This window comes from Alosa alosa, chromosome 8 (genome assembly GCF_017589495.1).
Source record: "Alosa alosa isolate M-15738 ecotype Scorff River chromosome 8, AALO_Geno_1.1, whole genome shotgun sequence".
Taxonomy (NCBI): Eukaryota; Metazoa; Chordata; class Actinopteri; order Clupeiformes; family Clupeidae; genus Alosa; species Alosa alosa.
Window position 1 is genome coordinate 29,595,421 of NC_063196.1, and position 15,000 is coordinate 29,610,420.

The 15,000-nt window shown below is 47.6% G+C and overlaps 1 protein-coding gene across 1 annotated transcript in view; it reads right to left on the bottom strand.

Moving 5' to 3' along the window:
* Window positions 1–15,000, bottom strand: part of gareml (GRB2 associated, regulator of MAPK1-like) — a 26,998-nt gene that overhangs the window by 8,641 nt on the left and 3,357 nt on the right. Inside the window, 6 exon segments of the mRNA XM_048250724.1 lie at window positions 394–764; window positions 843–902; window positions 905–1,056; window positions 1,113–1,702; window positions 2,887–3,017; window positions 11,771–11,911. Of these exon segments, the coding sequence (XP_048106681.1) occupies window positions 394–764; window positions 843–902; window positions 905–1,056; window positions 1,113–1,702; window positions 2,887–3,017; window positions 11,771–11,911 (1,445 nt within the window).

A 15,000-nucleotide genomic window follows, 5' to 3' on the forward strand; every position in this document is an offset into this window, starting at 1 on the left:
GCATTATGGGACTGTTAAGCTCTATAGGCCTATAGCCAGGTGCATTATGGGACTGTTAAGCTCTATAGGCCTATAGCCAGGTGCATTATGGGACTGTTAAGCTCTATAGGCCTGTAGCCAGGTGCATTATGGGACTGTTAAGCTCTATAGGGCCTATAGCCAGGTGCATTATGGGACTGTTAAGCTCTATAGGCCTGTAGCCAGGTGCATTATGGGACTGTTAAGCTCTATAGGCCTATAGCCAGGTGCATTATGGGACTGTTAAGCTCTATAGGCCTATAGCCAGGTGCATTATGGGACTGTTAAGCTCTATAGGCCTATAGCCAGGTGCATTATGGGACTGTTAAGCTCTATAGGCCTATAGCCAGGTGCATTATGGATAGGTGTACTCACTGCCTCTGATTTGGGTGGCACAGGGGGAGGAGTGGGTACTCGTCCCGTCACCATGGTAACGTGTGGGGGGCCTTCTAGAGAGGAAGAGGACGAGTGGAAGGAGATGAGGTTCTGTTCCAACTTTGTCCCGCCCCCTTCAACCGCGGAGGGCGGCTCCCCGCCATAGCTGCCGCCTCCGCTACTTTGATTGGTCCACAGCTCCTCATAAGGGATCTCCTGCGGCTCCTCTATGGGCCAGTCGGGCGTCACATACTCCCGCTCCTCCTCCGTGTCCGTGTGCGTGGTGGTGGTCGGCGTCAGCGTCGCGGTGGACATGGTGTCGCCCACCGAGTCCCGGCACCCTTGCGACAGCGGCAGAGTGTGTGAGGTGGGCAAGTGGGTGCCCCCTCCGATCCCCCCGATAACACCTCCCCCGAGTCCTCCTCCTCCACCTCCTCCTCCTCCTCCTCCTCCTCCTCCGTACACGCACAGCGACAGCCTCTGCAATGACCGGCCCAGCTCACGCTCCCTCCCGGCACGCAGACGCGGATCCGCCGCGGGCTCATGCACTCCTCCCCGAGGTCGGCGCGCGCCTCCCGCACCGCGCGCGAGTAGCCGTCCGGGTCGAACGCCGCCTGGCAGCGCAGCGCGCTCTGCAGCGCCACCTGCTGGTAGAGCGGGTCGCCTCCTCCTCCTCCTCCTCCTCCTCCTCCTCCCCCACCACCGCCGCCACCACCGCTGCCCGCAGCAGGCCCTCGGGCAGGCGGAAGCGCGGCATGTCGGCCAGCAGCAGGAAGTGCGAGGGCGTGACTTCCTCCTTGCGCAGCACGCAGCACAGCACCACCGTCTTGCTGATGATGCTCAGCAGCTTGTAGCGCTGGCCCTCGCGGATGGCGTGCACGTCGTAGTGGTTGCGCGGCGGCCGGGCGGGCACCGACACGTTGACGGGCAGCCGCACACGCTCGATGATGGCGCGCACCGTGTGCTCGCCCTCCTGCATCTGCAGCTCCTGCGGCGAGCGCGTGCAGAAGCGCCCTTTGCACTGGAACGGCAGGCTCAGGCTCTCGTTGGTGCGGTGGTTCATGCAGATCAGGCAGGGCATCTTGGTGCGGGCCGGGCGGCCCAGGGCGCCCGCTTTGCCCAGGCGTCGGAGGAGGGCGCCCAGGCGCGAGCGCTCGCCCCGGGAGGAGGACGAGGAGGAGGAGGACGAGGAGCCCGAGCCGCCCTGGACACAGAGGAGCTCCGCCTGGCCCATGAGGGAGAGCTCGTCGCCCGCCTGCAGGGTGAAGTTGTACACCTCGTTGTCCTCACTGAACTCTCCGGACACGACCTACACACACACACACACACACACACGCAGCAGATATTAATGCACATTACTGTCCTCACTGAACTCAAGGAAGACATCCACACTTATCGATCTAACTAGGGTATCTGAGAGCTAGCGAGAGTGAGTGATGAGTATGAACCTGATGACCTTTGCTGTCTACAGGCCATTTCTGTGCATAGAATTTGGATGGACTATCGTTATTAAACATTCTCACACACACACACACACACACACACATCATCATCATCATCATCATCATCATCATCATCATATAGTATGATATAGGATAGACAAATAGAAACATAAAATGGAGCATTATAATACACCATTGCACATCCAGTCACAAAAAAACACATTGACCACCACACACTGAGAGGTGGGAGAAAGAGAGACACAGAGAGTGGAGAAAAGAGACAGAAGAGAGAGAGAGAGAGAGCGCTTGTCTGTCCTGGGACCATTGCGCAGTGGAATGTGGCGTCAGTCTCTCTTTCTCTCTGTCTCCTTAATTAGAGAGTGGTAAAGAGCCTTTTCACTCTCTTACTCTCTCTATAACACACACACACACACACACACACACACACACACACACACACACACACACACACACACACACAGACAGCCCAACCCATCCCCTATCCCATCCTCTCTTTCTCTCTTCCATATACACACACATAGTTCTACGTCTCCCCCCTCTCTGTTCTTCTCTTTCCAACCCTTTCTCTCTTTTCCCTCTCTCATGCACGTCCCAGCCCAACCCCCCTGACACACACACACACACACACACACACACACACACACACACACACACACACACACACAAAAATAGAGTCAGATTATTTTCCAATCTTCTGCTCTTAATTAACCCCTCTGCTAAAATCTCTCATTACTCACACACACACTCACTACTCACACACATGATATGATTATGATTTTTTAATAGGGAGAGAGGTGTGGTGTGTATGGCAAAAAGCATCTTTGAACAGCAATAACAGAGGACACCTGATTCTCTTCCAAATCATTACTTATTACTTACATTATTTACATGTATTATGCATATTCTTCAGACTGATTGAGTGATTTATTGATTTATTGACGGTTAGATGTTGATATTGATCTTCGTACTCTATTTTTACAATAAGGCATGTCAGGTCAATCTGGCGAGACAAGTGTGAAGCATTGGCCACCTTTACACTGAAGGTGATGTTCTCCATCACAAATACTCGGTCGGGGAACGTTCCAGCGATCTCCTCCACACTCGCAAAATACTGCACCGGTTCCCGGACATCGCGGTCCTGGTCCAGCAGCTTAAATTTGCCTGGTGTGAAAGAGAGAAGAAGTGAGAGAAGAGAGAAGAGAGAAGAAGTGAGAGAAGAGAGAAGAGAGAAGAGAAAAGAGAGAAGAGAAAAGAGAGAAGAAGTGAGAGAAGAGAGAAGAGAGAAGAGAGAAGAGAGAAGAAGTGAGAGAAGAGAGAAGAGAGAAGAGGAAGAGGGAAGAGAGAAGAAGAGAAGAGAGAAGAGAGAAGAGGGGAGAGAAGAGAGAAGAAGAGAGAAGAGAGAAGAGAGAAGAAGGAGAGAAGAGAGAAGAAGGAGAGAAGAGAGAAGAGAGAAGAAGTGAGAGAAGAGAGAAGAGAGAAGAGAGAAGAAGTGAGAGAAGAGTGAAGAGAGAAGCGAGAAGAAGTGAGAAAAGAGAGAAGAAGTGAGAGAAGAGTGAGAGAAAGAAGGCAGACAGAGAGACGCAGGAACACAGATGAGTGATGAACAGATAACGCCAAGGGAGAAGAGACGGCCAAGAAACACGTATTGCTTGTGTGTCAGAGTGTGAGTGTGTGTGTGTGTGTGTGTGTTGTTTGTGTGTGTCAGAGCAAGTGTGTGAGTGAGGGTTTGTGTGTGTCGGAGCGAGTGTGTGTGTTTGTGTGTGTCAGAGCAAGTGTGTGAGTGAGGGTTTGTGTGTGTCGGGAGCGTGCGTGTGTTTGAGTGAGTGTGAGTGTTTGTGTGTCGGAGTGAGTGTGTATGTGTGTCAGAGCAAGTGTGTGAGTGTGTCTATCGGAGCAAGTGTGTGAGTGAGTGTGTGTGTCAGAGTGAGTCATTTTAGACTTACTCTTCCCCCCCACATCACTTTCATTTGCAGACAACCATTCTTCCCAAACTCTATAGAAACCCTTAGTGTGTTAAGACACACACTCTCTCTCTTTCTCTCTCTCTCTCTCTCTCTCTCTCTCTCACACACACACACACACACACACAGAGTACCATCATCATGATTGCTCTTAAATCTGTCCCCCGTTCCACACACACACACTCTTCAAAAAGAGGCCCTCTTGTGTTTCCAGGCAACCAGCCATGCCCCCCCCCCCAGATGAGGTTTGAGTTGGGGGGGTCGACTGAGCACTCTGGCGCTGACAGGACGGGACCTTTTTGTGTGTGTGTGGGGGGCACAACCGTGTTTTTGCGGGAGGTCAATCATGTGGTTCTTCCCCTGGCCAGGAATGCAAGTTCCCCACCACCACCGCCACCACCTCCACCCGAAACACCACAGCCAAACCCAGGAGAGAAGAAAGGGACTTAAGCAGAAGCACTGCAAGACCACTTCAAAAAGCAAGAAACTGACATTCCACCCTCTGTAACAGTCGGGTTGTGCACCAGGAACACGCCAACGACAATCTGAGCGTTTCCCTTAGACTTCCCAGAGTTCCAAACATCAGTCACAGGAGGCTAATGACACCAAGTACACACGGATACACACACTGTAGTGGACTGCAAGACTGTTGGGCTGTCTTGTCCCTCTCAAGCTGAGTAAGAGTCCATTACCTGGACTCTCAGTGCATAACCCTATATCTACTGACAAGATCTGGACTGAGTTCAGACCAGATTGACACCACAAACAAATAACTTAAGCCATTGTGTGGTGTCACATGCTAACAGTATGTCAAGCTGATTGCTGGGGTTTGTTGGGGTCTGCCTGCAGAGGTTTACTGTGACTGGCGTGTCTTCTTGGGTCCTGCTCACACACTGTCAGCAGCAGCAGTCTGAGTGTTAGAAAGCCCCCCAAAAGAGTTTCCCTAGAGACACTATCTGCACATTGCTTCTCTAGAACTCCACCACATATTTATACTGAGCTTCTCTAGAACTCCACACACATTTATAGTGTGCTTCTCTAGAACTCCACCAGATATTTATACTGTGCTTCTCTAGAACTCCACCACATATTTATACTGTGCTTTTCTAGAACTCCACACACATTTATAGTGTGCTTCTCTAGAACTCCACCACATATTTATACTGTGCTTCTCTAGAACTCCACCACATATTTATACTGTGCTTCTCTAGAACTCCACCACATATTTATACTGTGCTTCTCTAGAACTCCACCACATATGTATACTGTGCTTCTCTAGAACTCCACCACCACATATTTATACTGCTTCTCTAGAACTCCACCACAACACATTTATACTGGGACACGTATCTAGACCCAACGCTGGAGCAGCTCATTCGCCCTAAAGAATCTTTATGTCTGGGTACATGACACACAATACAAAACTCTCACAAACACACACATAGAGAGAGAGGGAGAGAGAGATAGAGAGAGAAAGGGAGAGAGACAGATAGCCAGAGAGGGGGAGGGAAAAGCAGTCAGAACAGCCTGTTGCGCGAAGGAGCAGACCACTGGGTTGTCATAGTGACAGAACGGCTTCCTGGCAGGAATGCTCCTGAGTTCAAACCTCGGAGCTGCCAAGACACCAGCGGGCAGCGCAGACTGGCATCCAAGGCACTGGGTCTGTTTGACAGCTAGACAGATAGAATCGCATATTGTGAGGGATGTCTGTGCAAGTATATATATATTAATATGTGTGTGTGTGTGTGTGTGTGTATCTGGTGGATACACACACACACACACAATGTGTTAGGCACTGTAGACAATCTTAGCTATACTTACAAAAAAAACACTTAAAAAAGAAAGAGGTGTGTGTAAACTTTTGGTTGCGCCACCTAACATTTTTTGGGTGGTGAAATTGCAAATACAGTCTAAAAATGTATTGAAATCCCTGTAAATCTTGCACAGCCATTAAGACTTGTTTAAACACAGTCTTACAACTTGAAACAAAAATGCATTCTGTCCATTTTTAAAATACTTTTTTTTAAAACACATTGGGCTGTATTTTGGGCACCAGCGCATGGCTTAAAACTCGTTTTTCACCCGCGGAAAGTTTCATTTGGTATTTTTCACATTTATTTTTTAAACATTGCGCCCAGGGGTGTGGCAATTAACAACCTAGGGAGGGGCCTGGCGTGTTGTCTAAAAATCGCTATTGTACACCACCTAAACCTGGTCAGAAGTCAATGGCGAGTTGTTCATGCTATTTTAAGAGCGCATGTCAACAGTCATATTGGCAGGTGCACGCACCATCATTCATGAACGCACACCAGCGCACGTCCATGCAAAGCATTACAAATTGCACGATTACAATGGAAAACATAATTAGAATAAAGATATTACGAAATACTGTACATTTCATGATGAGTAGTTATTCACCATCATTTTGCAAATTGGTAATGACGGTTAAAAGTGATTAGGGAGAGGCGAGACACGTATGGAGCACAGCTGAAGACGCACTGTCACGAGATATAAGCAACTCCTCTGCAGGATAAATGTTGTTTTATTCAGTCATTTGAGCAATGACTATAATAACAATGACAGCCTATGTTTTCGATGGTAACCCATTGTCAGTCAATAGTGAAAGTAACTGCATATAACTGTCTTCGTTGACTGACACCTTGGTGAAGTTAGTTTCACTTTGCCAATGAGTTCAAATAATAGACGAGTGCAAATGTGTGAAGGCTATGCTAGGTTTTAGTAATGCATGGTTAAAGAATGACTATTTCATACGGTCTCGCAAGCAGCCTCCTTCAAATGCGCCGTTGAATGCCAAAATAGCAATGCATTTATTTGACATATCGCGCTTTGCGCCGTTAAAGGGAATGACAGATGTCATTCTCATTGGTTTAAAATTATGTTACGCCCCAAACACAACCATATGACTGATTAAAAAACCTAGGAACACCTTGTTGCGCCATGCGCTCTACTTTTGATAACAAAACCCCTCCCAATGTGAACTGGACACCCTACTAAATTTGAATAGACTTTTGACGAGTGACGATGCACTTTAGAATGTCATGATAGGGCCCATTGACTTATTTGTCAATGTCCCATGTGTCTCTGTGTGTGTGTGTGTGTGTGTGTGTGTGTGTGTCAGTATGTAAAAGAGAGTCCTGAAGACGTGATATACAGTAAATAGCATGAAGAAGAGGAGTAAGAGAGAGCACACGTGTGTATTTTAATCCGAAGTCCACACACGTGTGTGCTGAATCCGAAGTCTTCTGCAGAGAGAGAGTTTTGTATGACTGTCCGTCTGTTTGTGCATAGCAGGACACACCAGGCACAAGGGAGAGATTAGGGAATTGAGTTCTCTCTGATCCCTCTTCTCTCTGTATGTGTGTGTGTGTGTGTGTGTGTGTGTGTGTGTGTGTGAGTGTGTGTGTGTGTGTGTGTGTGTGTGTGTGTGTATGTGTGTGTGTGTGTGTGTGTGTGTGTGTGTGTGTGTGTGTGTATGTGTGTGTGTGTGTGTGTGTGTGTGTGTGTGTGTGTGTGTGTGTGTGTGTGCGTGTGTGTAACAGGCTTTTGTCCGCGTGCACAAAGGGGTGAAAAGAGCAGGGGAGACTCTGGCAGTTTGTTCTGCAGAGACTTAAGAAAGCCAGCTCCGTCTTACTCTTCCCCTCCTCTTCCTCCTCCTCTTCCTCCCCCTCTTCCCCTCCTCTTCCTCCCCCTCTCCGACCCGCTATGCTCTGCCATGTCTCCCAGAGGGGGGCCTTTATGGCTGGATTATCATCCCTCCCCTCCCCTCCCCTCCTCCTCCTCCTCCTCCTCCTCCACCAACGAGAAAAGAGAGAGATTCAGCCTGAAAAATAAGTCGAAACTCCCCCACAATTAGGAGACAACAAAACGTGGATATTTTTTTTTTTAATGTTTTTTCTCTTCTTTTCTGTCTCTTTAATTGTTTTCTTTCTTTCTTTCTTTCTTTCTTTTGTCCTTCGGTTGCTGTACAAAAGTGAAGACAGCTCATTGATATTCTACTGGTGTTTCAGTTTTAGAATTTACAGTACTCGCTTGGCATCGCTGCCTCTACGTTGCTGTTTCTGAGTTTGTTAAACAGTGGGTTATGGGGGAAAGTAGTAATTTTGCTATGAGTTGTTTATGGGCAGTGATCAGACACTTCTGAGCATAACTTCCTGGCTGGAGGGAGTGCATTATCTCCTTTATTTGCCAGAGAGGATGTGGGATGTGTGGTCAAATATTACTGGACACCTTCTCAGTGGACCTCCCTTATAAAGAGAGACACTGGGGGCAACCTGGACCGCAATGGACACAATTTGAGATTGTTTTTTCAAGCACAATGCATTGTTCTTCCTCTACTATGTTGTACAGTATTTAATTTGTTATTGTGACCATGTAATCTCGGCTTTATTGTAAATGAGGGATTCCCTCAATGAACTTTCTAAATTAAAGAAACTAAATAAAGGTATACATTCAACATAACCAGTGTAATAGGAACACAGGCATTGTTCAAGAGTTTAAGGGCATCCTGTGTGTGTGTGTGTGTATGTGTGTGAGTGTGAGAGAGAGAGAGAGAGAGAGAGAGAGAGAAAGAGTGAGAGAGTTCAATGGCAAGCAAATAAAAGACTGATGATGGTTTACTGAAGTAAACTTTCACGAATACAATTTCTGAAACTCGAGGATTTGAGAGACAAAACATAACAGACACACACACAAACCCACACACAGGTACTCTTAACCCCATCCTGTGTGTGTGTGTGTGTGTGTGTGTGTGTGTGTGTGTGTGTGTGTGTGTGTGTGTGTGTATCATGAGGGTCATGCTGGTAAAATGCCCAACAGATGGACCCTAACTGACTTAGACCTCATGCCTGGTAAAGATGGAGACAAACAAATTGAGATGGACCCTAACTGAGAGTAACCTCCTAGCCTGGGAAGTAGCAACAGAGTGGAACAAAGCAAGTGAGTGAGTGAGAGAGAGAGAGAGAAGAGAGTAAGAGAGAGAGAGGTGAGAGAGTAAAAGAGAGAGAGAGAGGGGTGTGTGTCTGTAAGATACCATATGTACAGTACGTACTGTATGTGTGTGTATGTTGTTCGTTGGTTGGGAAAAGCAGGTTCTCTCTTTCTCTCCCTCCATCACTCATTCACTCTCTCCTTCATTCACTCTCTCCTTCATTCACTCTGTCTCTCTCTCCCTCCCTCCCTCCCTCTCTCCTCCCTCTCTCTCTCCTTCTCTCTCCTCTCTCTCCCTCCTCCTCCCTCTCTCTTTCTCCCCTCCCTCCCTCTCTCCCTCCTTCTCTCTCTCCCTCTCTCTCTCCCTCCCTCCCTCTCTCTTTCTCCCCCTCCCTCTCTCTCTCCTTCTCTCTCTCTCTCTCTCCCCCTCCCTCCCTCTCTCTCTCTGTCTGTCTCTCTCAGCACTCAGCCCCTCATCATCTAACATCATTACTTCCTTACCATCGTGACACTCATCATCGGCATCACCCCACCGCCATCATCATTAAAGCTCTTTTCGCAGTGGAGAATCTCTGGTGAGAGCCGCTCGTGCAAGATCTCGCACACCACATGGGACCCAAGCATCCATTCCATATCAAGTTCTCCCTGACCACAAGAAGAGGCTCTGTCCGGACAACGCACGCTCACAATATCTCATCAACAAAATGAATGAGGCTGGCATGATTACGTACAATCATGCCTGGCGTAGGTTTGTTGTAGCAACTAGCAAAAGGTTAGCATTTTCAGCAATTGTTCTGCACGTTTGAGACTTTGAGACTTTAAAAGTTTGCTGGGTCGTATATCATTATGCTCTGAAACAGGGGCATGGTCGTCACTTCCTCTCTTAGTCAAAGACTGATGCTGCTGTCTGCTGCCAGTGATGATGATTATTATTATTATTATTCCCTTCAGACTCAAAAACAAAACACTAGCATCATCATAATCTTCATCTTTATCCTCACTGAAGCACATTCTCACACAGACACAGACACAAACACACATACACATACAGACACACACACACACACACACACACACACACACACACACAAAACACAAGTACACACACACACACACACACACACACACACACACACACACACACACACACACACACACAAACAGTTGTGTTACAGTAGATGTTACCCGTTGTCCTCCTGCCTCACGGTCTCCCCATTCATTGCCTTGCAGACAGTCATGACATCACTGTCTCCACTTTCCCTCTCTCTCTCTCTCCCTCTCTCTCTCCCTCTCTCTCCTCTCTCTCTCTCCCTCCCTCTCTCTCCCTCTCTCTCCCTCTCCCTCTCTCTCTCTCTCTCCTCTCCTCCTCTCCTCTCTCCTCCTCTTTCTCTCTCTCCCTCTCCCTCTCTCTCTCCTCTCTCCCTCCCTCTCTCTCTCTCTCTCCCTCTCCCTCCCTCTCTCCCTCCCTCTCTCTCTTTCTCTCTCTCTCTCTCTCTCTCCCTCTCCTCCCCTCTCTCCCTCCCTCTTTCTCTCTCTCTCTCCTCTCCCTCCTCTCTCTCCCTCTCTCCCTCTCCCTCTCTCCTCTCCCTCTCTCTCTCTCTCTCTCTCCCCTCCTTCTCTCTCTCCCTCCTCTCTCCCTCTCTCCTCTCCCTCTCTCTCTCTCTCTCTCTCTCTCTCTCTCTCTCCCTCCCTCTCTCTCTCTCTCTCTCTCCTGTCTCGCTTCACCGAACACCCCTTTCAAGCATCCATCACCACCACCCCTCTCCCTGCTTCCCCCACCCCACCCACCGTCTCAATGATCTCATCTGTTGTCATGTGACCTCACCTCCGCTGGAGGGGTATATTAGGTAACGACAGTCAACCCCCCCACCCCCGGGGAGGAAGCGCTAAGTGGCTAGCGCGCTAACCTCCTCGTTTATTCCGGAAGGTGGATTACAGTATTTTGGGAGCGACTGGCCGGAACGCTCCCTGGGGAAGGCTGACGTCAGGCCCGGGGAGTCTAGTGATGCTCCCTCCCCAGGTTTTTATGAATGAAATCCCAGATGGAGGAGGGAGAGAGAGACATGGAGATGCAAGGAAAGAGAGAGAGAGAGAGAGAGAGAGAGAGAGGATGAGAGAAGAGGTACAGGGCAGACAGGGGCTGATGCTCTCTGTTTGAGACTCCTCAATCCTCTGTGGTTAGATATCACTCTAGCCCTCTCTCGCTCTGGGATGGCGTACAGGAAAACAGAGAGAACACTTTTTGCCTTTGCGAAGGGAATCTTAAGAGTCTGGGGTGCAACTTCACTATGACAGCAGACAAAGCTCCAGTACCTCCTGTTCTTTCTCATTGCTAAGACCATGGGGCTAATAGCCCATTTGATGTGCTTCTGTCTCTCTGTGTTAGATGCTAGTTTCTCTGGGTAACTCAAACCACTCCCTGTAAGTTACTGGATGACACGACTCCATTATTGGTAACGCACACCACTAAGCTAACTCTCTCTGAGGGCTAATGGGAACTTGATGATTACGCCGTCTGTTTCTGGTTAAGCACATACCACCCAGGGAAAGAGCAAACCTGACTGCAGTTTAGGTTCACAGTTCAGCTCTGAGCTCTCTGGGTCAGTGGAAGCGGCTATGGCTGGACACACAGGAGTGACTCTCTGGGTGTTAGATGCCTCCTGATGGTCTTTGCTCTAACCAAGAACTTGCAGTAGCAGGACTTTCAAAGTTGTGTTTATCATCCTGGATGGTTGCAGTGTGTGTGTGTGTGTGTGTGTGTGTGTGTCTGTCTATGTGTCAGTGTGGTGTGTGAATGTTTCTGTCTGTCTGTGTGTGTGTGTGTGTGTGTGTGTGTGTGTGTGTGTGTGTGTGTGTGTGTGTGTATGTGTCTGTCTATCTGTGTGTGTGTGTGTGTGTGTGTGTGTGTGTGTGTGTGTGCGCATGTGTGTGTATGCGCGCATGTGTGTGAGTGTGAGTGTGTGTGTGTGTTAATGTACTCCCGTCTGGTCTGGAGTATGGCCTCACCCTGGTATTGCAGGGGGATGTCTATCTTGGGTCCGATGACGTAGTGGCCCTCCTCCAGACTGTGGGCAGTCACAGTGGTCCACTGGCGACACGAGTGCAGCAGCACCACGTCATCCTCAGACAAACCCTCCACATGATCTCCTACGGGATACAGAGAGAGAAAGAAAAGAGAGAAAGAAAGAGAGAGAGAGAGAGAGAGAAGAGGTTGAGAGAAAGGAGTGAGTACATATTTTTTTCTTTGAGTACACTGAGAAAAAAGTATAGTATAGTATAGTGTAATATAGTATAGTATAAAATTCCCTTCTATAGCATAGAATAGCATAGAACTATATAGAATTTATATATCACTTCTACATAACATGGATAAATTATATACTGTAGTTTCAGTTCGTAATAGACATCCATTTGAAAACAGAGTGACACAACCTGGTAGACAGTAAGCCCTGTGCGTGGAGACCCGCTGCTTCTATGTGTGTAACAGGGTCTTACCTTGTAAACAGTAAGGCCTGCTGCTTCTATGTGTGTAACAGGGTCTCACCTTGTAAACAGTAAGGCCTGCTGCTTCTATGTGTGTAACAGGGTCTCACCTTGTAAACAGTAAGGCCTGCTGCTTCTATGTGTGTAACAGGGTCTCACCTTGTAAACAGTAAGGCCTGCTGCTTGTATGTGTGTAACAGGGTCTGACCCGACAGTAAGGACTGCTGCTTCTATGTGTGTAACAGGGTCTGACCGGGTAGACAGTAAGGCCTGCTGCTGTGTGTGTGTAACAGGGTCTGACCCGACAGTAAGGACTGCTGTTTCTATGTGTGTAACAGGGTCTGACCGGGTAGACAGTAAGGCCTGCTGCTGTGTGTGTGTAACAGGGTCTGACCCGACAGTAAGGACTGCTGTTTCTATGTGTGTAACAGGGTCTGACCGGGTAGACAGTAAGGCCTGCTGCTGTGTGTGTGTAACAGGGTCTGACCCGACAGTAAGGACTGCTGCTGTGTGTGTGTAACAGGGTCTGACCCGACAGTAAGGACTGCTGCTTCTATGTGTGTAACAGGGTCTGACCGGGTAGACAGTAAGGCCTGTTGCTGTGTGGGTGTGTGTAACAGGGTCTGACCGGGTAGACAGTAAGGCCTGCTGCTGCTATGTGTGTGTAACAGGGTCTGAGTTTCAGCAGGCAGTTCCCCATTGGGCCACATGTGCTCGCCTGCTGAACTGCACTCTGCTGATCAGCATGGATTCCATTGGAACAGTGACACGGACAAACCCCCTCTGGCACTGGACACACACACACACACACACACACACACACACACACACACACACACTGCACCACTCAGCTTAGTGATGAGCGATGGCCTTGTACTTGTCACTTTCTGACATGTCCTCTTTCTCCGTACACACAACAATTAATGAGGCATGTGCACGTGTGAGGGTGTGAGTGTGTATGTATATGTGTTTGTGTGTGTTTGTGTGTGTGTGTGTGTGTGTGTGTGTGTGTGTGTGTGTGTGTGTGTGTGTGTGTGTGTGTGTGTGTGTGTTCACGCAAGCGGACTCATGGACTCTGCATCGTCCGGGCAGGAGAGGGACCATCCAACTTGTTTTCAGCATACAATTCAAAAGCTAGCTATGATGATGGCATGGAGGGGGTGCATTAGTGCCAATTAGGGCAGCTGGCACATCTGGAAAGGCACAATTAATACTGAATGATATATACTGGTTTTGAGTAACATATCCAGACAATAACTTTTTTTCAGAGAAAAAACTTATTTTAGGAAAACATATTTTAGGAAAGCAATGCCTAATTGCATTCTGCACATATTACAACAGTATGGCTCCATAACAGAAGTGTTTTGAAATGGCCCAGAACTGTCCCACTGCACGCATCACAGAATTAAAACTGGTTTCCTGTGTTCTAAAAAGGTGGAGCAACACAGTGGTAAACATACCCCTGTCCCAACTTATTGGAGACGTGTTGCTGACATCAAATTCATAATTTACATATATTTTCCAAAAAAACAATGACATAATTTCTCTCTTTCAAAAATGCATGATGTCATTTACACTATTCTTCATTAAATACAGGGCTTACATGATCTGCAAATCATAGCATTCTGTTCGTATATTAATTTTACACAGCATCCCAACTTCTTTGGAAACAGGGCTGGTACACAAAGCCCACAATTCAGACACACCATGGATGTATCCAGTGCAAATCATTATCATCACAAGCACTCTACCCACAGCTAACTAAGACAATAAAATACAGCCATTTTCATTTTCATTTCATTATCATTAAATAGCAAACACTGCAATTATTAAAACAGCTACAATCATTTTAATATGCATGGCTGTTGAAATAGCCATTTTCAACAAAAGCAACATTCGAGATAGTTTTACACTGTTTTAAACTGATCCTGATTTGTGGTATTATGATGATACTTTTCATCAAAGAAAACTTTCTATTATTGAATTATGTTTCACATCCAAATAGCAATACCTGACTGCAACAACTGAATGGGAGGTTTATAACAAAGTGGATTTATACCACACACACTCACACACACACACCTCGGCAAGAAAGCTTTCCCTAAACACAGACAGCAGTGATTGAATGCCCCGTGTATCATTACACACGGACCCCAGTGTGTCCCAGGGAGGCTGAGATGTTGCTTAAGATGAGACGAATTAAATGTCCATTTGGACACTTTCCCAGAATTCCTTTCTCAGGAAACACAAATAGTGACTCTTCTATCTCTAATGGCTCTCTGCTATTGGGGCTGAGCACCAGACACCGTGGAAATGAGCGTCTCCATGGCGATGGGCTTCGCTAGTGAGATGGGGCCCCTTGTAGTATCACACAGAGATCTGAATCTGCTTGCCAAGTTTGCGGTGGTGTCTACATATTCACACACACACACACACACACACACACACACACACACACACACACACACACACACACACACACACACACACACACCCACCAAATAGTAAAAGAGTTGATAATAATAATTGCTGGTGTGACAAAGAGTTGCTACAGTATTGGATGACACAAATATTGAATAAATATATACTTGACACACTTTTGGACTGGCACTTCTCTGAGCCAATCACAGTTGAGCAACCAATAAGATGTAAGGCCTGTCTGACCAACCAACAATGAAAGCACCTGTGGAATTTGACCAACTACGTGGAAATGTGTAGCTGTTGACTAAAAACTAGCAGCCAATAACACTGGC